General features: G+C 43.5%; 1 protein-coding gene across 2 annotated transcripts in view; it reads left to right on the forward strand.

Moving 5' to 3' along the window:
- Nucleotides 1-22,062, forward strand: part of coro1cb (coronin, actin binding protein, 1Cb) — a 127,119-nt gene that overhangs the window by 95,050 nt on the left and 10,007 nt on the right. For both annotated transcript variants that reach the window (XM_084324245.1, XM_084324246.1), the window contains exons 8-9: nucleotides 5,356-5,501; nucleotides 20,064-20,121. In XM_084324245.1, the coding sequence (XP_084180371.1) occupies nucleotides 5,356-5,501; nucleotides 20,064-20,121 (204 nt within the window). The remainder of the gene's footprint in view (nucleotides 1-5,355; nucleotides 5,502-20,063; nucleotides 20,122-22,062) is intronic.

Here is a 22,062-nt window from a genome sequence, read left to right on the forward strand (position 1 = left end):
TAATGAAAACCAGTCCTTTCATTCCCCCCTCTGATTAACCCTTAGAATATACAAGAACATACCGGTTGTTTGAGGCCTACTGTCTTTCGCCTGTGCAGTTGATCAGAAAGCACAGATAAGCGATGGCAGACCACCAACACAACGATAAACCCACACACAGACACACGCCTCTTCCGCCAATAAGATTGATCAGAAAATACTAACAAAAGAGCCGCATGATCGTGACGGCTGCACAATGGGGCTGTCACCTGTAGACACTTTTAACCCACTTGGCCCCCCCCCTTTTCCCAGGGGCCGATATCAATTTATATAAATTGAGTGTCCATTACCTCATTAACCAATCCCAGTCAGTTTTGTGTCCGGTTGGCTAAAGCTCCAAACAACCCACAGCTAATTAAAGCTCCATACCAGAAGCTCTTCTCTCGTGCTGGCTGTCTAAACCATTCTAATCTCCTTGCTTTGAGATTATGATGTCTGCTATACAGACGAGCCTTGATTGTTGCTGTGTCTGCCATTTGACCCGCCCATCGCAATGCTCATCTTGCAACGCTGTTTCCCCTATTGGGATTAACCTAACAAATGAAACCCCCCGTTGTTTGTGGACCCCATATAAACCTGCCTCTCTATCGGGAACCCCTCTCTCTATTCCCATTGTAAAAAGCCTAATGAAAAGGTTTGTTTATCAAAACACTCAGTACTAGGGACATTTTTTTGCTCCCGATCATGTGATTTTGAGTATCTGCCGATACCGATCTTTCCCGATCCGATCTTTCACATTAGTAACCAATTTGACGCATTTTTGTCAGAAACTGGCGAAGCGAGACAAGCCCCTCTGTTCCCTCAATAGCCCATTGAGCGTGGCGGCTCGCATTACATTCACCCTGAGCCCCTGAGAATATTCAAAGTTTCAATCTGTTTTCACATTAGTATACATTCACAGTGTTCGATTTACGTAATGATTTGCTCCATTTTGGTCTGAAACGCAGACGAATAATCCTCACAAAGCGAATATTGACGTTATCCAGGTGAACGTTCTTCATTTAAGTGAGGCATTCAATACAGCTGTTTTGCAGAGCACCAGCCGCCGAGTCCCCCATTCCTTTGCTCGCTCTAGTCACATAACGTTAGCGTGACGTATTAGATTGTTCGTGTTGAACGCACGCAGAACGTCCGCCTTGCAAACATTGCAACTGGCTATTGGACTGGCTTCGGTTTAAATTTTAAATTGCTTCCAAACTTCTGACATTTTGTCTAGCTGCTCCAGTCATCAGGTGGACCTGCCGGTGTTTCGGGAGCGACGCGTTGTGAGGTCTGCTATTTTCGGCAAACAATCAAATGCGTTTGTTTTGGCAAATTCTTCTGCTCTGTGACAATAAATAAATGAATGATATGTAATTTAAAACCAAAACTAAGGCCTCAGTATGAGTTTAAGACGTGAACATGGTCATGTTTGTTGAATAAAATAAAACTTTTATAATAAAAAATTCACTCCCGTTTCTTTGTTTTCCCGACCCCGATCCTCTGAAACGTGATCGGATCGGGACATCCCTACTCAGTACCCCTGATACTGATTTCTAGGCTTCCTAAATTCTAGAGCGATTGCTTAACCGTCCATAAGGGATTCACATTACCATACTTTTGAAATTGTAATCAATTTCACCATATAGACCTTACTTTTCAATGAGGTTTTACAATAACATACTGAAATTGTAATCAATTTCACCATAAACCTTTTCAATAAGGTTCTGCAATAACATTGGCTATGTGTCTAATCTGCCCGTCGCTTATCAATGACTTGTTTGCACTTTGGAGTCAACATTGTCGAAACGGATTGTTTTTTAATCGGTTCATATCCTTTTTATAGCATTTCGAAAAGCTATCGTTCTCTCGAAAATTTCCGGAAAATTGAAAGATTCCCCCATAAACGGCATTTATTGGAATATTCTCGAATACACTAGACACGTTGTCATTTGTCGACCTATTTATGAATCTTTTTCAAATAAACGCTAGATTATCGATAGTATATGTGTACTTATGCACGCTATAGAGGCGGGCTGAAAAATCTATTATCCATTTCCTCAAGATCACACACACACACAGCACATGCTGATATCTCAGTGAATACAGGTCTGATTATCCTAAAACTGGTAACGTAGACTCCTTACCTTAGATCAGATGTTCTCCAAAAAGATTATTCCAATTCCTGATCGCCATTCCAAATATCGATCACGTTTATTGATTGATTATTGGCTGCTGTAAATATATATTCCAGGCTGCTTTCCAACTCGCGATCAGATCCCTCATCATCAGAAGGCTCGCCAGCACAATGGAGCCAGTTGGCCACCCCCACTATGATCTCCCAGTATAATCGACTGACCTGCAGTTACACAGGGATAGACGATAGGGGGGGCGGTTTTTTCCCATCTGAGCTCCTAGAGGGTCTGCTGTACCAACGGGAGACTCGGTTGATGAAATATGAATTCAGATCGCTAATTAAAAAAACGACAATACACGTTGTCGGCACTCAACGGGGGGCATGATAAGACGACAATACACGTCGTCGGCATTCAAAGTGTTAAGAAAGCACCGTCTCTGTCCTTCTTCTGGGCGGCACTTCTGGTTCGCTTGAACCCACCCATTCCAGCTTCCTGTTGGTCCATCTGGAAGTCGTCATTCCTCTAGCTCTTCTGAAAGAGACAATTCACGAAACCGGGAGTCTCTCTCCAAGCCACTTCTGTTCATTTTAGAGACTAGTTCTCCTCCTTTAGCATCAACACCCTAATGTTGAGGTGTTAAGAAGAGGCAGCGAGGAACAAACCCCCTTCGTTCCCACTATTCATCCTGAAGCTAATTGTAGGAACAGCCACTGTTTTAGTACAGTGCTAGAATTTCACTGGGCAACAGCTTTTTTTTTATAACATGAAATGCATGTTGACATGGTCAAGTGCATTAACATGTATTTAGTTAACTGCCAGAGACCTATCATGAATATTCCGGCCATTTCCTCTACTGGCCACCAGAGGGAGCGAAACTCCCTAAACACCTATCCTTAATATATATAACTTGTACCTCCTCACTATCACCACTAGGTGGCGCCATATACTAATTATCTGGAGACAGGTATTAAATATGAGCTGACGTCAATGCGCCAAAGAAGGCATCCCTTCTTCAGTCAAAAACTTCAAACCCCCACCTTCCTGTATGAATACCTAACTATAACAGACCCTTGATTGAGCTTCATCACTCAACCGCTGAACTGTCTGTTAACGTATGATTTCCCCCCAACCATAATCATAATGAAAACCAGTCATATCTTTCAATGTGAACCCCTTTTGGAATATTCCTTTTTTCAAATATTTCACACATTAATCTGTATTATATCTTCATCTAAGGGTGCTTTCACATATAGTTTTGGTGGACTCGGTGCGGTTCTGGTGGTGAAGTTGCAACATTGTTGCATTCTTCATTTGGTTCATCTGCATTCACACAGCAATTTGTCAAGCGCACCAAACTTTATGAACAATGTCACACGGTCGAAAAGGGCGCTCGTCTATTGGACACGATGGAGAGTGGAAATCCCTCCCCTTCAGGAAGTGAAATGCGCGAAAACACAAACTGCGTGAAGCGTGATAGTAGCAGAGGCGTGGCATTGATCCATCGTTCGATTATAACCCATTACCGCCATCCTCTCGCTAAACAGCTTGTACACCTCGTTGTTTTTGTGAGTGCCCACAAGCAGCTGTTTTATTTGGTCTTCTGCCCATATGTCGATCAGGGCTTTCACTTCGCCCAAGTCTGTCCACGAGACATGTTTACACAGTGTGCTTGTTTTGCAGTGAATGCCCGCGCCGCGGTAATAATAATAATAATAAGCTGCTGTGTTTTTTTCTTCCTTCTAGCCAAGATGCACAGTTAGATAGATAGATATATAGATAGATAGATAGATAGATAGATGCAGTGTGCCGCGCGCCGCGGTATTAATAATAATAATAAGCTGCTGTGTTTTTTTTCCTTCCTTCTACCCAAGATGCACAGTTAGATAGATAGATAGATAGATAGATAGATAGATAGATAGATGCAGTGTGCCGCGCACCACGGTAATAATTATAATAATAGTAAGCTGCAGTGTTTTTTTCTTCCTTCTACCCAAGATGCACAGATAGATAGATAGATAGATAGATAGATAGATAGATGCAGTGTGCCGCGCGCCGCGGTAATAATAATAATAAGCTGCAGTGTTTTTTTCTTCCTTCTACCCAAGATGCACAGATATATAGATAGATAGATAGATGCCGTGTGCCGCGCGCCACGGTAATAATAATAAGCCGCCGTGTTTTTTTCTTCCTTCTACCCAAGATGCATAGTTTATCAGGTGACTTCCTACGTTTGGTCCGCGTTTGGTCCGATGAAGCGAACCGAGACCTATGTTTTTTGGCGGACCAGAGTTTGCGTGTTTGGTCCGCGGACCGAGTTCGACGCGCATTCACACAAACACAAAAAAGCGCACTATCGAATTCTGGTCCGATAGTCCGGACCAAACAGCTCTAGTGTGAACGCGACCTAAGATGCATTTTCTGATGAAGCATGTCATGATTGAAGGAAAACACAAATCGTTTGAATATATTTGTATTACTTACTAAATACAATGATTAAACATGAAATATCCTTCTGTGCATAAGTATGTGAACCCTTGGGATCCAGCAGTTGCTGGCACCTATGGCTTCAACTAAACCTTCCTAGAGTTGAATACTAGTCTCTTGCATGTGTTTTGATATATTTTGGTTAGTTATCAGGTCCCAGTGTCATCTCAGACCATCCATAATGCTATATGTCTTCTCATTTAATCACTATTGTGTATTTCTGCTTAAATATTTAGCTTAAATACCGTTGCCTTGCTGCATAACTCCTTTAGCATGGCTACAGGTCATGGAGCACTTGACCTGTCATTCCTGCATAGAATTTGAAAGTAAAAACATAGAATTCACTGATTTCCTCGTAATGGCAATGTCACCAGGACCTGGGGCAATAAAGCAGCCCACATAAATGCCACTCCCATGGTTGATGAATGGGGGGGGGGGGGGGCGGGCTAAGTCTATGGCTGCAAGCATGAGAAGACACTGATGCTTTATTAAGATTTGGATGTCTACACTGGACTTAGTGAGTCGGTTGACTTCAAAAAGTGTTTACACACTAGTATATATAACATAATACCTATTCTGAGCCTCTTGCCCCTGACAAATACCCCCCAGATTACAAAAACAAAGTAACTAAACTTAAACAAAAATGTAAAAGCAAAATGAACAAGAAGAAATCAGAATAATAACCCTGCTCTGAACTGTGTGTTTGCCTGTTCAGGGCGACAGCAGCATCCGGTACTTTGAGATCACAGACGAGGCGCCATATGTCCACTACCTCAACACCTTCTCCAGCAAGGAGCCCCAGAGGGGCATGGGCTACATGCCCAAGAGAGGCCTGGACGTCAACAAATGCGAGATCGCCAGGTATCGGCACAGAACCACCAACCTTCATCGTCGGGAGATATGTATTTATGCCAGTAGAGGGCGTATGAGGCCAGGGCCTGTAGTTATCATCGTCAGGAGATATGTATTTATGCCAGTAGAGGGTGTATGAGGCCAGGGCCTGTAGTTATCATCATCAGGAGACGTTTGCAGGCTGTTCGACGCGGAAATGGGCTAAGACACTGCTCGTCATGCGATTGGGCGCACATAGAAACGTGCGTGGCCAATCAGAGCACAAAACGGGAAAGCGGAAACACGGACCGTTTGGTAAAAGCATAGACGCGGCCAGGGCCTGTAGTTATCATCATCAGGAGATATATATTTATGCCATTAGAGGGCATATGAGGCCAGGGCCTGTAGTTATCATCATCAGGAGATATGTATTTATGCCAGTAGAGGGCATATGAGGCCAGGGCCTGTAGATATCATCGTCAGGCGATATATATTTATGCCAGTAGAGGGCGTATGAGGCCAGGGCCTGTAGTTATCATCATCAGGAGATATATATTTATGCCAGTAGAGGGCGTATGAGGCCAGGGCCTGTAGTTATCATCGTCAGTAGATATATATTTATGCCAGTAGAGGATGTATGAGGCCAGGGCCTGTAGTTATCATCATCAGGAGATATGTATTTATGCCAGTAGAGGATGTATGAGGCCAGGGCCTGTAGTTATCATCATCAGGAGATATGTATTTATGCCAGTAGAGGGCGTATGAGGCCAGGGCGCGTGATTTTTTTTCATAGCCGCAGTTTGCGAAGACGCTCTCTGATTGGCTAGCCCGCGTACAGCGAAGACCCTCTCTGATTGGTTTAGCTCTGAAGGGCCCTGGATAGAAATGTCCGCCTTGTACATATATATTCTCTGCTTCGAAGTGGTTATGCTTTGGCCCTCTTTCGAAGTGGGTTATGCTTAGAGTTTGGAATCAGGGCTGGTGGTCCATCGCCCTGCTCTAAAGATAAACTCTAAGCATAACCCACTTCGAAAGACGGCCAAAGCATAACCACTTCGAAGCAGAGAATATATATGTACAAGGCGGAAGAGCCCTTCGGAGCTAAACCAATCAGAGAGGGTCTTCGCTGTACGCGGGCTAGCCAATCGGAGAGCGTCTTCGCAAACTGCGGCTACGAAAAAGAAGTCACGCGGCAAGGGCCTGTAGTTATCATCAGGATATATGTATTTATTCCACTAGAGGGCGTATGAGGCCAGGGCGCGTGTATGCTTTTACCAACGCAGTTGTGTTTCCGGGTTCCCGTTTTGCGCTCTGATTGGCCACTGACCTACACGCGTACGCCCCCCTCGCTATCTCCTTTGGGGCGTGAGATATGAAGACAGATTACAAATTACAACAGCAGTGGTGCCTGCTTCAAATGTCACGTATTATAGGCTATAAGCCCGTGTAGATCTATTCGGAATAATAAACATATACACCCTCTAGCAAAACATGACACAATGTGATCATATCTCTGATAGAGCGGCTGGTCGCAGAGACGCGAGTTGAACAAACACATCGGGAGGAGAATGAATGAATGAATGAAAACTTTATTTAACAGATTGCAGAATGGGTACAATACAGTACGGCTCAATACACACAATTGTTAAGGGAAGGAGACCAGAGAAAGACTTTTGTCTTGTTTACATCAGGTTCATTCATTCATTCATTCTCCTCCCGATGTGTTCATTCAACTCACGTCTCTGCGACCAGCCGCTCTATCAGAGATAGGATCACATTGTGTCATGTTTTGCTAGAGGGTGTAGCCTATATGTTTATTATTCCGAATAGATCTACACAGGCTTATAGCCTATAATACGTGACATTTGAAGCAGGCACCACTGCTGTTGTAATTGTCTGGTAATAGCTGTTTCGAGTGTTTATTATTACTGCCTTCCAGTTAAATCTGTCTTCATATCTCACGCCCCAAAGGCGATAGCGAGGGGGGCGTACGCGTGTAGGTCAGTGGCCAATCGGAGCGCAAAACGGGAACCCGGAAACACAACTGCGTTGGTAAAAGCATACACGCGGCCAGGGCCTGTAGTTATCATCAGGAGATATGTATTTATTCCACTAGAGGGCGTATGAGGCCAGGGCCTGTAGTTATCGTCAGGAGATATGTATTTATGCCACTAGAGGGTGTATGAGGCCAGGGCCTGTAGTTATCATCGTCAGGAGATATGTATTTATGCCGGCCTGTAGTTATCAAGCATTTTCTTTATATTCATATTTTCACCCAAAGAGACGAAGCGTTTTTTCTACAAGCTGAATACATTTCAATACCTCATAAACTTTGCAAAATCTATTTTCACCATTTTCTTTGCTTGTGCAATGTTTATACCCACCTATGTTAACTTTTGGTTTGGGGGAAATTGTAATGAGTCCAACCTCCTTTTGATTGACAGGCAATTAGCTTGTTAGTTTTCGAAGGAGATTGTATATAGACCAATCACCATGAAGCACAAGGGCATGTATACACACCTCCAGTGCACTTTTTGTGTTCTATGTCACCCCCCTCCCCCCCCACACACACACTTGTGGCATGATGTTACGGACCATGTCCTTATGTGTATATATATTAGTGATGTGACGATTCATCGATTTGCATCGGTGCGCCGGCATACACGTTCACGATGCAAGTGCACCGGTGGAATAAGTCCGCGCCGGCAAAATGTCAGGCTGAACTCGCGATGCATCTTGTTGTAGCGTCTTTGCATCGTCAAAAACCGATGCATTGATATAATTTCCTCTCATCCACTTGTCAGCAGTGCACTGTGACTGCACACACACACAGCAGATACTATTGCTTCGCTACTACATATAAGGCGAGAGCCGCGTCACAGTTATCAACAAACAGTGGAAGTCGAGGAGACATGAATAGAATTGCTCAACATGCTAACGCTAGTAGCCTCTGGCTAACGCCAGTTAGCCGTTCAGCTAACGCTAAACTAGTGTCTAACTAAAGTGACTCTGCAACACCAGTACCATTAGTGAGGAGGGGGGGGGGGGTATATTGAAGACGCTTGACAACAGGGGTTCAAAGATAACTTCACATTTATTGGTTATTCATTTCTTAATTATATCGCTTCATGCAATCCATCCAGGCTGGCTCCGTGTTGTTGACATAATGGAGCTGCTACGGTCGGAAAAAAGTATAGACTCATCCTAGTGACCTAGTCTAGTGTGTGACATCATCAACTGTCGACGGCTGCTCAGACGGGGAGGGGCTCTCTCTCTCTCTCTCGTGTGTTTTTAGCTAAAGTGGATAGAAAAGACAGTTTATGCAAAAGTCTTCTTAAGCACCCAAGAGTTTTTATATAAATTGTCTTACAGTAGATTCTTTTATTTTTAATAATAATATAAGCTGCATATAAGGAATACAACCAAATCCTCTGTCATACCATACAATTGTATTATTTATTATTATTATTATTTTGCATCGTGTTGAATCGCATCGTATCGCCCCGAATCGCATTATGTTGAATCAAATCGTATCGAATCGTATCGTATCTCAACAGGGGGTGAATCATATCGCATCGCATCGCCCGGTGCTTCAAATGTATCGTTAATGTATCGTATCGTTGGCACCGTATCGAGATGCACATCGCATCGGCCTCAGTGAGGAGATGCACATCCCTAATATATATGGGGGTTATGTATGTTATCTGTTGTGTATATAGGCATGTTTTGGTTGTTCTGTTTTTGTCTCCCTCCTGTGTAACATAAAATGGGGGCTTGTATATAGGCGACAGACATTTGGTGTTGGTGTGTAGTGGGCACGTTAGATAGGCTGGTGTTTAGTGTGAGTTTGTTTAGGTATGGTTGCACTGGTTACTCTTTAGTTATGCCGAGTTTTGAGGTTTTTGAACGCCCTGCTATTTTTTCAACCTAGTGTGTTGGCTCCAATGCTCCCTGAAGTGTTACATATTTGTGCAGTCACCCATGCTCAAGCACGTAGTTTGGGTGAAGTAGGGCACCTGTCAGAGACCATGATCAAGTTGTCTAACACGCCTGCTTCCCAACCAGTGTCTACTCAGCCTACTGTTGAGACGGGTGACCAAATGACACTTAAGCAGGGTATGCTTGCCTCTGAGACAACACAGTTACTCATGACTCATGGTAAGCTGGTTGTTGCCCAGAATAAAGACGCTGGTCCCCAGTTCTGGCTTGGCCACATGCTTTGATACTGCTCTTGCTCTGGAGGAAACTGGAAGCAACAAGGTGGTATATTCTGTTGAACATAGGGTTCGCTCAATGAAAAGCCCTTTGAGGCGGTTAAGGAAGCAGCTTATGGGAGATACTCTGGACAACAAACCTCAGGGGAGAGGTGTGTTGTCTTTTGTGTGCAGGCTTAACAAGCGGCTGCATGAGGCTGGTAGTGTCTCTATACCCCTCTAAAGAGCCACGGCTCTATACCAAACGACACAAAGAGAATTATCACCAAAGACACAGAGAGACACCCACCACCACAATGAGCCAAAAGGGCTAACTAACACTGCACAAAATGGGATATATAAAGGGAGAGTGGATGTTGATTGCAGATCAGCTTCAGCTGCCGTTGCACTGGGGTGAGTTGCTGATTGACCAGCTGGCTGCTGGTGCTGCAACTGGGAGACACCTGAGGATGGGATATGTTACACAGGAGGGAGACAAAAACAGAACAACCAAAACATGCCTATATACACAACAGATAACATACATAACCCCCATATATATATATATTAGGGCTGTCCCCGACTAAGGATTTGGATGGTCGACTATGATTGGCCCAAATTTGCCGTTAGTTGACTATTGGTTGACAAAAAAAAAGTATAATATTTAAAAAAAAAAAAAATTATATATATATATTTTTAATTTTGTATCATTCCATTTGGGCTGTGGGGGGTGCTTAATGTCTGAAGGAGTCGACTGAAGGCTTCTTGTCCTCTGCAAAAGCATGCAATTGGTCCACTGATGGATACATCTTGATATTTGTCTAGTCTAGTGTGTTCATTAGATGGGTGAAATCCTCTTTCAGTGCCTCTGTGCCTGTTTTTGTAGGCAGTTAGCCTCTGGTATGCGTGCCATTAGCGTTAGCCACGCTTCTAGGCCTCTTTTCTTTTGGAAAGAATGATATATATTTTTTTTTTTAATATTTAATTTTTTCTTTTTTTATTATTATTATATTCGACTAAGAGGTTGGCCAGTCGACTACGGCTCCATTCGACCGATTAGTCGACTAATCGACTAATATGGGTCAGCCCTAATATATATAACGTACTTTTCGGACTATAAGCCGCGTCTTTTCCCCCCATTTTTCGACTGCGGCTTATATAACGGTGCGGCTAATCTATGGATTTTTACAGCTAACTGGGCGCGCTCCCTCAGCTCTGTGACCGCAGATCAGACTCCTAAATCTGCTACAGCAGTGCACGTCAACCACGTCAACAAACCATTACGGCAAGAGTAGTGTATGAGCAGCTCAGGGCTCCTCTTTCAACATGCTGCCTACCTACTGTACCCGGCGCTGCTAACTGGCTAACGTTATGAGAGCTAACGTTGCTACCTACTGTACCCGGAGCTGCAAACTGGGAGCTGCTAACTGGCTAACGTTATGAGAGCTAATGTTGCTACCTACTGTACCCGGCGCTGCTAACTGGCTAACGTTATGAGAGCTAACGTTGCTACCTACTGTACCCGGCACTGCTAACGTTATGAGAGCTAACGTTGCTACCTACTGTACCCGGCGCTGCTAACTGGCTAACGTTATGAGAGCTAACGTTGCTACCTACTGTACCCGGCGCTGCTAACTGGCTAACGTTATGAGAGCTAACGTTGCTACCTACTGTACCCGGCGCTGCTAACTGGCTAACGTTATGAGAGCTAACGTTGCTACCTACTGTACCCGGCGCTGCTAACTGGCTATCATTCCTGTTTAAACAAAAATGTTATGGAAATGGAAATCGAAAACACACTCCCGACCCTTGAACAGACTTACAGGAACTCTCTTTTGCAAGAAGACTATAATAAGATCTTGAATTTAAAGTATGAATATAACCGCATTCTTAGTGGAAACATCGGTAAACTCTTATTGAAGCTCAAACAGAGACATTTCGAACTGAGCGACAAACCAGAGAGGCTGTTGGCCAGACAGTTGAAAGGAGCACAGGCGAGCCGTGCAATCCACAAAATGTTATCTAAAACAGGTGATTTGTTAACTAACCCTAAGGAAATAAACAACCGCTTTAAAGAATTTTATTCAGAATTATACAAAACAAAGTCTCAGGCCACTAACGCAGACTTTACAATTTTTTTTGACTCCCTCAACCTGCCAAAACTGGATGAGTCATCCAGGTTAGAACTCTATTCAGATTTTTCAGAGAGTGAGCTAGTTGAGGCAATTAAGTCATTCCCCTCTGGTAAGGCAGCAGGCCCAGACGGATTTGGCTGTGAATTTTACAAGACATTTCACAAGACACTTGCCCCAATCCTACTCAGAATGATCAATGACTCCATTAAGAATAACAGATTTCCGAACTCTCTGTATGAAGCAAATATATGTATCTTACTGAAGAAGGGCAAGGAGGAAACAGAGCCTGGGAGCTACCGGCCCATCGCCCTCCTTAATTTTGATCAAAAATCGATCACAAAAGTATTAGCCAATAGATTAGGGAGACATTCCATCAATTATACACCCTGACCAAACAGGGTTTATCCCAGGCAGATTTTCATTTTGTAATGTGCGTCGGCTCCTGAACAATGTTTATACCAACCACGAGGACAACTCCAGAGCGGCCATTTTGTCCTTAGATGCAGCCAAAGCGTTTGATCAAATAGAGTGGCCCTACATGCTCGAGGCACTTAAAAGATTTGGATTTGGAGACTCTTTTATTGCATGGGTCAAAATACTATATCTCTGCCCGACATCCTCCATCCTCACTAATAATGATAAATCTGGACCTTTTGACTTGCAACGTGGGGTCCGACAGGGCGATCCGCTTTCTCCCTTACTATTCGACGTTGCTCTGGAGCCCCTCGCGATAGGAATCAGGAGCCACCCCAATATCAGAGGCATTAAGATAGGGGACATGGAAAGCTGGGTGAGCCTTTACGCTGATGACACATTGTTATATCTTTCAGACCCAGAAACCTCTGTTCCTCCCTTGTTAGATTTCATTGAATCATTTGGTAAGCTTTCTGGCTACACAATCAATTGAAGTAAGAGTGAGTTCATGCCTCTCTCGGGCGGCCTGAACTCAGACTTTCTTAAAGGGGCTATGCATTATAAATGTCATTTTTCAGTCTCTAGCATTGTATTATAGTAATAGGAGTTCGTATCAATGTGTTTTAGGGTCTAAATACCATATTGGCGGATTGCTCCGATTCAGCCCAGCCCCTCTCGTCCTTTAGTAAATCGGGTCATTTTGATTTGAATGCCTGAGTCACGTCATTCGGCGCACAGTGATGCGATTGGCTCTGTGGTTGGAGCTAATGCCCGCCCCCATTCTACCTAGACTAGACAGCGAGTGGAGCTGCGGGGCTGTGCGCTTTGGAGGGAGAGAAAGGAAGAGAGAGCCGAGAGGGAGAGAAAGGAGAGAAAGGAAGAGAGAGGGAGGGAGGGAGAGAGAGGGGGCACTTGGGGGGGGTACCTGCCGGCCGCGCGCCACACGGGAGATTGAAAGAAAACACACAAGCTGCCCCGTCTCATCAGCGAGAGCCGAGTGGGAGAGAAAGGAGAGAAAGGAAGAGAGAAGGAGGGAGGGAGAGAGAGGGGGCACTTGGGGGGGGGGGGGGGGGGGGGGGTGTACCTGCCGGCCGCGCGCCACACGGGAGATTGAAAGAAAACACACAAGCTGCCCCGTCTCATCAGCGAGAGCCGAGTGGGAGAGAAAGGAGAGAAAGGAAGAGAGAAGGAGGGAGGGAGAGAGAGGGGGCACTTGGGGGGGGGGGGGGGGGGGGGGGGGGGGGGGTACCTGCCGGCCGCGCGCCACATGGGAGATTGAAAGAAAGAAAAGAAAAAAAACACACAAGGGAGGGAGAGAAAGGAAGAGAGAGCCGAGAGGGAGAGAGGGGGCATTGCCTCTCTCTCTCTCTCTCTCTCTCTCACTCTCTCACTCTCTCACTCTCTCTCTCTCTCTCTCTCTCTCTCTCTCTCTCTCTCTCTCTCTCCTCTCTCCCTCTACCAGTGCAGACTGTGGTCTGACTGTCACTCAAAGTGCTTATGGGCGGAGCCAGGCCATAACAGCCTGATTTCTTGAGGCTGAAAAATGATGGTTTTGAGTACTTGATTAGAAATATAAAACAATGAATTTTTTTGAAAAAAACCTTACAAATGTCTTCAATAGACTAACAGGAATTGTGTAAAGTTGCCCAAATAGTGCTAGGAATAGCAGTGCATAGCACCTTTAAGGCTCTACCATTTAAAGTAGTAAATGACAATTTTTCATATTTAGGACTCCGAATATCTAGAAATCCCAAACTCTTATTTAAACTTAACTATGCTGACATGCTCACAAAGTTAAAACTCAACATAGAGAAGTGGAGGACCCTGCCCTTATCTATGGTGGGGCGTATTAACGCAATCAAGATGGTGTCTCTTCCTAGATTCTTGTATCTATTTCAAAATCTGCCAATCTTTCTCACTGCAGCATTCTTTAAGAAACTAGACTCTATTATTTTCCCATTTGTATGGGGATATAAAACCCATCGCATATCAAAAGGGCATCTGCAGAAGCCAACACAGGAGGGAGGCCTAGGCCTCCCTGTATTCAGGAATTATTATTGGGCAGCCAATGCTAGAGCTTTGACCTATTGGCAGAGGGGACTCTCGGGTGAGACACCATCTAATAATTCCCCCCTGTGGCTAAACATTGAAGCCACAGCAGTAAAAGGCTCCTCTCTCTGTACTTTACTTTTTTCTAAAACAGAATCCCCTCAAAAGCTAATTGGTGACAATTTTATCTGAAGGAACTCACTTAGGATTTTGAATCAGATAAGAGGTGTTCACAAGCCACCAAATGTCTGTATGTATACCCCTATATGTCATAACCACTCCTTTTTGCCATCTCGGACAGATGGGGCGTTTGCTGTCTGGAGGGAAGAGACTCACGACCCTTGGAGACTTGTACATAGACAAACAGTTTGCATCATTCGACCAACTGAAAACAAAATTAACATCCCTAACTCCCACTTTTTTCGATATCTCCAAATCAGACACTATGTCAAAGAAAAAATCCCACATTTTGAAACCATGCCAGAGAATTGCCCATTCTATGATCTCCTGAAGCTCCCTCCAGACTCCAGACACCTGATATCTCGCTTTATGTCCCTGTTTTCCACCTCTGTGTCCACTGACCATCTGAGAGATGCCTGGTCCACTGAGTTGAATCTAGAGGTGTCTGAGAACATATGGAATGAAGGTTTGACTAGAATCCAAACTTGCTCGATCAATGCTAGGTACAAATTGATTCAATTTAAAGTCATCCATAGACTCCACTATTCAAAGACCAAACTACACAGAATTTATCCATCTCTTTCTCCATTATGTGACAGGTGTAAAGTTGCAGAGGGCTCTTTAACACATCTCTTTTGGCTCTGTCCTCATTTACAAAAATTCTGGGGTGAAATATTCCAGTGGTTTTCCAGGGTCTATGGAAAGGACATTCCCCCTGATCCAGAGTTGGCACTCTTTGGGTGTTCAGAGACTGCCTTAAGGTACACGAGGGAGGAACAACAGACACTAATGCTCGGCATGGTAGCTGCAAAAAAAATTATTCTAACCGATTGGAAATCACCTACACCCCCGTGTTTCCAGAAATGGCTCAATGAAATGATCACAATCATACAGGTGGAGAGGATCCGCTATTACAGATCCAAAGAGCACAACAGGTTTTCGGACATATGGAGCCCATTCATTGACTATCTGAAGGACAAATAACTGCATTCTGCAGAGACTCACCCCTGTATATCATGTTTGACCTGCACCTTGTAACACCTGGCTATACAACACACTTTAATGCTTTGAGTTAAGTCACACTGTTATTTAATTTTCCTGTCTGGCAGTATTTTTTTTTCTTTTTTTTCTGTTATGTCTGTTTATTTTTGTTCTGTCTCCTCCTTTTTGTTTGTATGTTCTTGTTCTGTTCTGTTCTTTCTTAGTAAACTGAGAAATAAAGTATTTAAAAAAAAAAAAAAAATGGGAGCTTCCTCAAACAGCCATCTCTTTCCCGACAATCCCCTCTGTGCACGAACCCTTACATATGGTAATTAAACATTAGAACACCTGCGGCTTATAGTCCAGTGCGGTTTATATATGTACACATCATTCAATTTAGCTGCTGCGGCTTATATTCAGGTGCGGCTTATAGTGCGAAAAGTACAGTATATATAGGACAGGGTCCGTAACACATAATAATAATAATGACTTGGATTTATATAGCGCTCTTCACTGACCCAGAGCGCTTCACAGAGTCCATTATTCGTTCATACACAGTCATACCGGTGGTGGTAAGCTACAATTGCAGCCAGAGCTGCCCTGAGGCACATGATATGATACATTTTGATATGATACATTTATTTATGTTGCGCCCCTCAACCAATAGTTACATTGGCCCGGGGCGCATCCCAGGAAAGAAAGAGAAACAAAAAAGACAGGAACAATACGAAAACAAAAAAATACATGCAGTACAACGAAGCAGATAGAGAACAGACAGACATAATACACCCGACATACTACAATACAAAAACGAGCTCATGGATTGTTTATGGCAAAAGGTGGGTTTTGAGCATGGCCTTAACACATTGAGTGCCACGCCCCTTCCGGGAAGTGACCACTTCTGTGATGTCCATTAACCCCATGTAAACGTAGTTGTACTTTGTAGACCTAAACCTATATTTTATAGTATAGCTATGGGTCTAATAATGCCGTCGAGTCTCATTGAGCTGCTTCTGGTCAATGTGCAAAAAACAGATTATTTTTCATCTGTACATTTCCGTTTTATACCGTTTTGAATATGAACATAGTCCGGCCGCTTCTGAGCAATTCCAGGGAAAAGACACGAAAACAGCGTTTTTGTGTAATTCAATAAACATGTTGTAATTTTTCGCCTGATTATCGGATCTTCCTGAAATCAACGATAGATCATCACCATTATCCTTTGTCGTGCACGCAATGCAATGTGATTTAGACCGGCGCGCCACCCCCCCCCCCCCCCCCCCCCCCCCCCCCTCCTGCAACCCAACCCAAACAGCTATAACACAGATAGCTTCAATCGCAGTAGAAATAAATATCAGATCAACGCAAGCTTTCATATATGGTGTCCTTACCTGGTCTCTGAAGTAATGAAAAAAAAAGAATCCAATAATCTCATCGCCATTCCAGTTATCCACAGCGATCGTGCCTCCGACGTTGTTGGACATTGCTCTTCAACGGGCGGCGGGGTCAGTAGTCCAAAGCATCCCTACAACAGGGCTGTACGCTAAGCTTTTTCACTAGGGGCACACTTGCCCCTAAATGAGAAATTTGGGGGCAAAGAATATTTTTTAGGGGCACATTTTTAAATAACTATTTTACCATTATAGTAGGGTTGGGCGATATGGCCTCTAAATGATATCGCGATATTTTGACATTTCCTCTAAAGCACTTAAAAATGCTTGATTTAACCCTTTGATGCATACAGTCACGCCAATATGATGATTATAATAAGTCCCTGCAACATATGTTTGCATTATTAAACCATGAAGATGCTTTAAAAAATTATTTAATGAAAATGTACTAAGAGTAGTCTACTGACACACTAATAAAAAAAGTTATTTACATCTAAGACAATTTATATAAAAACTCTTGGGTGCCTTAAGACTTTTACACAGTACTGTGTTTTCTATCCACTTTTGACTATACCTTGTAACCGGTAGAGCAGCTCTAAAATAGCAATGACGTCATGTAACCACAGCGCGACTATTTCACTGCATTTGCCCCTAAAAATAGATAGAATTAATAGATAATAGATATGTGCAAACTGGAAAAAGTTATTTGGAGGCTTCGCGCAGTGGGCGTGTCAACACGCAATTGTAATTTCATAATAAACACATATCACTGCGGCGCACAGCAAGTTTCAATTTCAGTTCCTGGCATTTTTAACCAGTGGAGAAAGGAAGAGATTTCCCTATAGTTTTTCTTATATGAATTATTCTACGTTAATAAAACATACCTGGTGATCAACTACAGTTTGCCGTGAACATTATGATATGTGTGTAGTGTTCTGATAACGACGGCTGGGCAGCGGGAGCTGGAAGCTGGATTTTGCGAGAAGCATGCAGCTGCAGAGCCGCAGAGCGGGGCCTCTGTGCCTGCACAGTGCAATACTCCAATTCAGCCATTGGCAATTCAGCCGTTGGGTGGGGGGCGCTGTTGAGCGGGCCTGTGACCGGACCTGAAAGCTCTGCGGCTCTGCAGTTGCATACTATTGGGATTCGTTGGGAGCAGCACAGAGTCTCGACTCGGGACTTATTTTATTTGGAATATAATGACTATACGCAAAAGTAGCCTAGTTTTAAGTTAAAATATTATAAATCTACATGCCTTTCGTATCCAATTTGTATGGATTAATTTAGGAGTGAAATGCGAATGAAGGGTTGAAATCAGTACTCGCAAGCTTGCCCCCAGATATTATTTTAAACTCGCACGGACTAAATTAGGGCGCAATTTGCGACCATCTCGTCGCAGTGTACAGCCCTGCCCTACAAGCGTGTGTTTTGCCGGAGTGTTTAGGACCCGCCCCCATGCCACAGCTCGGTAGAGAAAAGCAACCAGCCCGTTTCTAACGGGGTGCATTACTGGCCGAAGGCGTTAGAGGGCGGTATAATACCGTCTGCCAGCTCAGACGAGAAGCATCCAGCTGCAGCACTGCAGAGCAATGCCGTCAGAGCACGGCCCTGAGAGCGCCGCTCTGCAGCTGGATACTATTGGCTCAGACACACTCGGAACAGTATGCACAAGGTGCCCCGCTGAATTATGAATGGCAATAGATAATAAAAATACTGTGACAGAAACGTAGATCTACGTTTCCGGCACTCAACCGTCGGGCGACAGAAACGTAGATCTACGTGAACGGCAGTCAATGTGTTAAAGGTCTGTAGAGTGCTTGCAGATTTCAAGTTGAGTGGGAGCTTGTTCCAGAGTGTCGGCGCTGCGACTGCGAAAGCCCGGTTTCCCTTCCTCACAGTCTTGTGTGGGGGATTTTTAGGCAGATTTGGTTGTTTGATCTGAGGGATCTGGAGCTGGTTGATTGGACCAGGAGTTCTTTTATGTAGGCTGGGGCGAGACCGTTTATGGCTTTGTATGTGAACATGAGGATTTTGACATTTATTTGTTGTTTTACCGGGAGCCAGTGTAGGGATACAAGACCTGGGGAGTTGTGGTCCCTGTAAAAAACACTGTTCAGGTATGAATCTAGTGATGAATCAAACTTTACATAATTTTTACTTCATACCAGCAGTAGCCTGAATAAGACCGTAGCTGAAAACATGAGGGCTGCTGTGGAGACGAGACACTGATGTCAATAAAGTCTGGCATAAATAAGATCGTCTGTTGGATAAATATTAAGACCAAATCTATAATCCAGTGCTTTGTGTGAAATATCATGGTCTAAACCTTCTTCTATACACTATAATTCATTCTAATGTCAGTAAAAAGACTTTATACTGTTGGTATTTGTTCATTCTTTCAAAGGGCCATCACTAGAGGCGATGTTTATTTTCCCTTTCACGTTCCTTATTTTTACCCTTAATTCAGAGCATATCCGACTGTCCAAGTCAGTCTTATGTTAGCAACTAGTAAGTCATTTTATGCAACAGCTACTGTAGATCTAGGTGTCTGTAAGTCTCAGTCTATCTTTATGCAACTGGCTTCTGCTTGCTATGTGTCCGCTATGGCCACTAGAGGGCAGTCATGGAGTGTTAATCTGTCTGACCAGTTCCAGTCACTGTTGTTACAGGAAATGCTCAAAAGGAATAAAGTCTGGCATAAATAAGATCGTCTGTTGGATAAACATTAAGACCAAATCTATAATCCAGTGCTTTGTGTGAAATATCATTGTCTAAACCTTCTTCTATACACTATAATTCATTCTAACGTCAGTAAAAATACTTTATACTGTTGGTATTTGTTCATTCTTTCAAAGGGCCATCACTAGAGGCGATGTTTCTTTTCCCTTTCATGTTCCTTATTTTTACCCTTAATTCAGAGCATATTGGACTGTCCAAGTCAGTCTTATGTTAGCAACTAGTAAGTCAGTTTTATGCAACAGCTACTGTAGATCTAGGTGTCTAAGTCTCAGTCTATCTTTATGCAACTGGCTTCTGCTTGCTATTTGTCCGCTATGGCCACTAGAGGGCAGTCATGGAGTGTTAATCTGTCTGACCAGTCCCAGTCACTGTTGTTAAAGAAAGGAAATGCTCAAAAGGAAGATGGCTTTCTTACGAGAACAACATTTAAATAAAAAATGTCCACAATTTTCATTTGTAATGTTTTTTTTCTTTTAGAGGAATAACTTTTTGTGTCCATTTTCTCTCTAGGTTTTATAAACTCCACGAGAGAAAATGTGAGCCAATTATCATGACAGTCCCCCGTAAGGTATGTCTTTTTATGTACATATTTATAAATGAATCATATTGTTGATCTGAATGTAGTTCTTAGTTTTTGACAAGAGTGAAGAGTCAGAGATCTAGACAGGGTGAGTTTGGTTTAATTCAGTCAAGGACCTTCAAGGTACATAATATATGGTTCTTCATTAACACTTTCAGTGCCGGCCGTGTTTTCCTTTTTTCCCCGTTGAATGCCATCATCCACGGCCAATGTTAACGTTAATATCGCCTAATCTATGTTTTAAATTATGGCTATGTGTCTAATCTGCCAGTCGCTTATCAAAGACTCATTTTCCAGTCAACATTGGCAAGGCAGATTGTATTTTTATCGCTTCATTTCCGTTTGATAGCATTTTGAAAATCACCCGTTTTCCGGGGGAAAACAACCCATGCCTATGATAATCGCCTTTTACTGGAATATTCCAGAACGTTGTCATTTGTCGGCCTATTTATGAATCGTTTTCAAATAAATGCTAGATGATCGATAGTATATGTGTGCGCACGCACGCTCGTGCCGTGCGCTGATAATCGCTGCTCTTATTTCCTCATGGCTTTTACAGTCAAAACAGCCATATCACATATCACATAAACGCTTATATATCCGTGAAAACGAGTCTGATTATCCTAACACTGATAACATAGATTCCTTACCTGAGGTCAGATGGTATCCAAATGGTTTATTCCAATTTCCGATCGCCATTCGAAAAAATCGATAAATGTATTGATCCATCATGTGTACAGTATAACACATGATCCGCGCGGCTCAGAGGCTCCATAATTAACTCTGGTAGCCCCCGGCTGCATCAGTGAGAAGTAAAATGTGGAGTCAGAAATCCGTTCTCCCATTCACTTTCATTGAGTCCATTCCAAAAGGGTGATTTACCATCTGGGAGACGATAGGGGGCGCTTTTTTCACATCTGAGCGCCGGCGGTCCCAGGATCTCCAGCGGTAGGCTCGCGTGATGCAATATGATTTCAGATCGCTAATAAAAAAAAAATGTAAAACACCAGAGAATACTCGTGGCCGTGGCATTCAACGGTCGGGGCGTAAACCCGAGAAAAGCCGTGAGTGGCATACAAAGTGTTAACACATTGGGTGCCAAATACTCGTGACCGTGGCATTCAACGGTCGGGGCGTAAACCCGAGAAAAGCCGTGAGTGGCATACAAAGTGTTAACACATTGGGTGCCAGCCATTAGACGGGTCCCGTTGTAGCAATGCCACGCTTTAAAAGATAGGTGTGCGTCACCTTGTTTGTAGAGCTATAACTATATTCTATATTATAGCTATGGATACAATACTATGGCTCAACTATCGTTCAATATGTGAAAAATAATAAATGTTTTCATCCATACGTTCCTGTGTTATACCGTGGTGAATATAAGTATAGTTTTAGAGTGGTCTGGGGTAATTCCCGAAAGGCTGAGTTATAGCCTAAAATGTGACTCCTACTATAAGCGTTGCTGTTTCTTGCCTGGACACGCTACTATTCCCAAATCAAATGTTTATAATAGGTATTATGTTTCATCATGAATGCATGAAAGGGGGGGGGGGGGGGGGGGTTTCTGATTATTTGATTGCCAGTAGTAACGGCATTCGTATTGAACACTAAAGACGTTGATCAGCTCGATCGGTATAAAAGCATTGCACGATCAAGCCAGAATTTACGTCAGATTGTCCTTACCTGTAATTGTACTAGAAAAGTGTGCCCGGTGACATTTGAGTATGACACAGGGTCTGGAACAGGGTTTACTGCACTCTCGATACTGCCACCTGGCTGAATCTGGCTGGTACTGCACCCTCTGGGCGCAGTATGCCTTCTAACGGCAACATACGGGTCCCTGACATTGAATAGAATATTAAAATCGAAAAAAAGGAAAAACGAATCACGTATATAAACGCTGTTGGCGGGGAATGTGTTAAAGTAAAG

The sequence above is a fragment of the Notolepis coatsorum genome (genome assembly GCF_963971535.1).
Source record: "Notolepis coatsorum genome assembly, chromosome: 11".
In the NCBI taxonomy this organism is placed as follows: Eukaryota; Metazoa; Chordata; class Actinopteri; order Aulopiformes; family Paralepididae; genus Notolepis; species Notolepis coatsorum.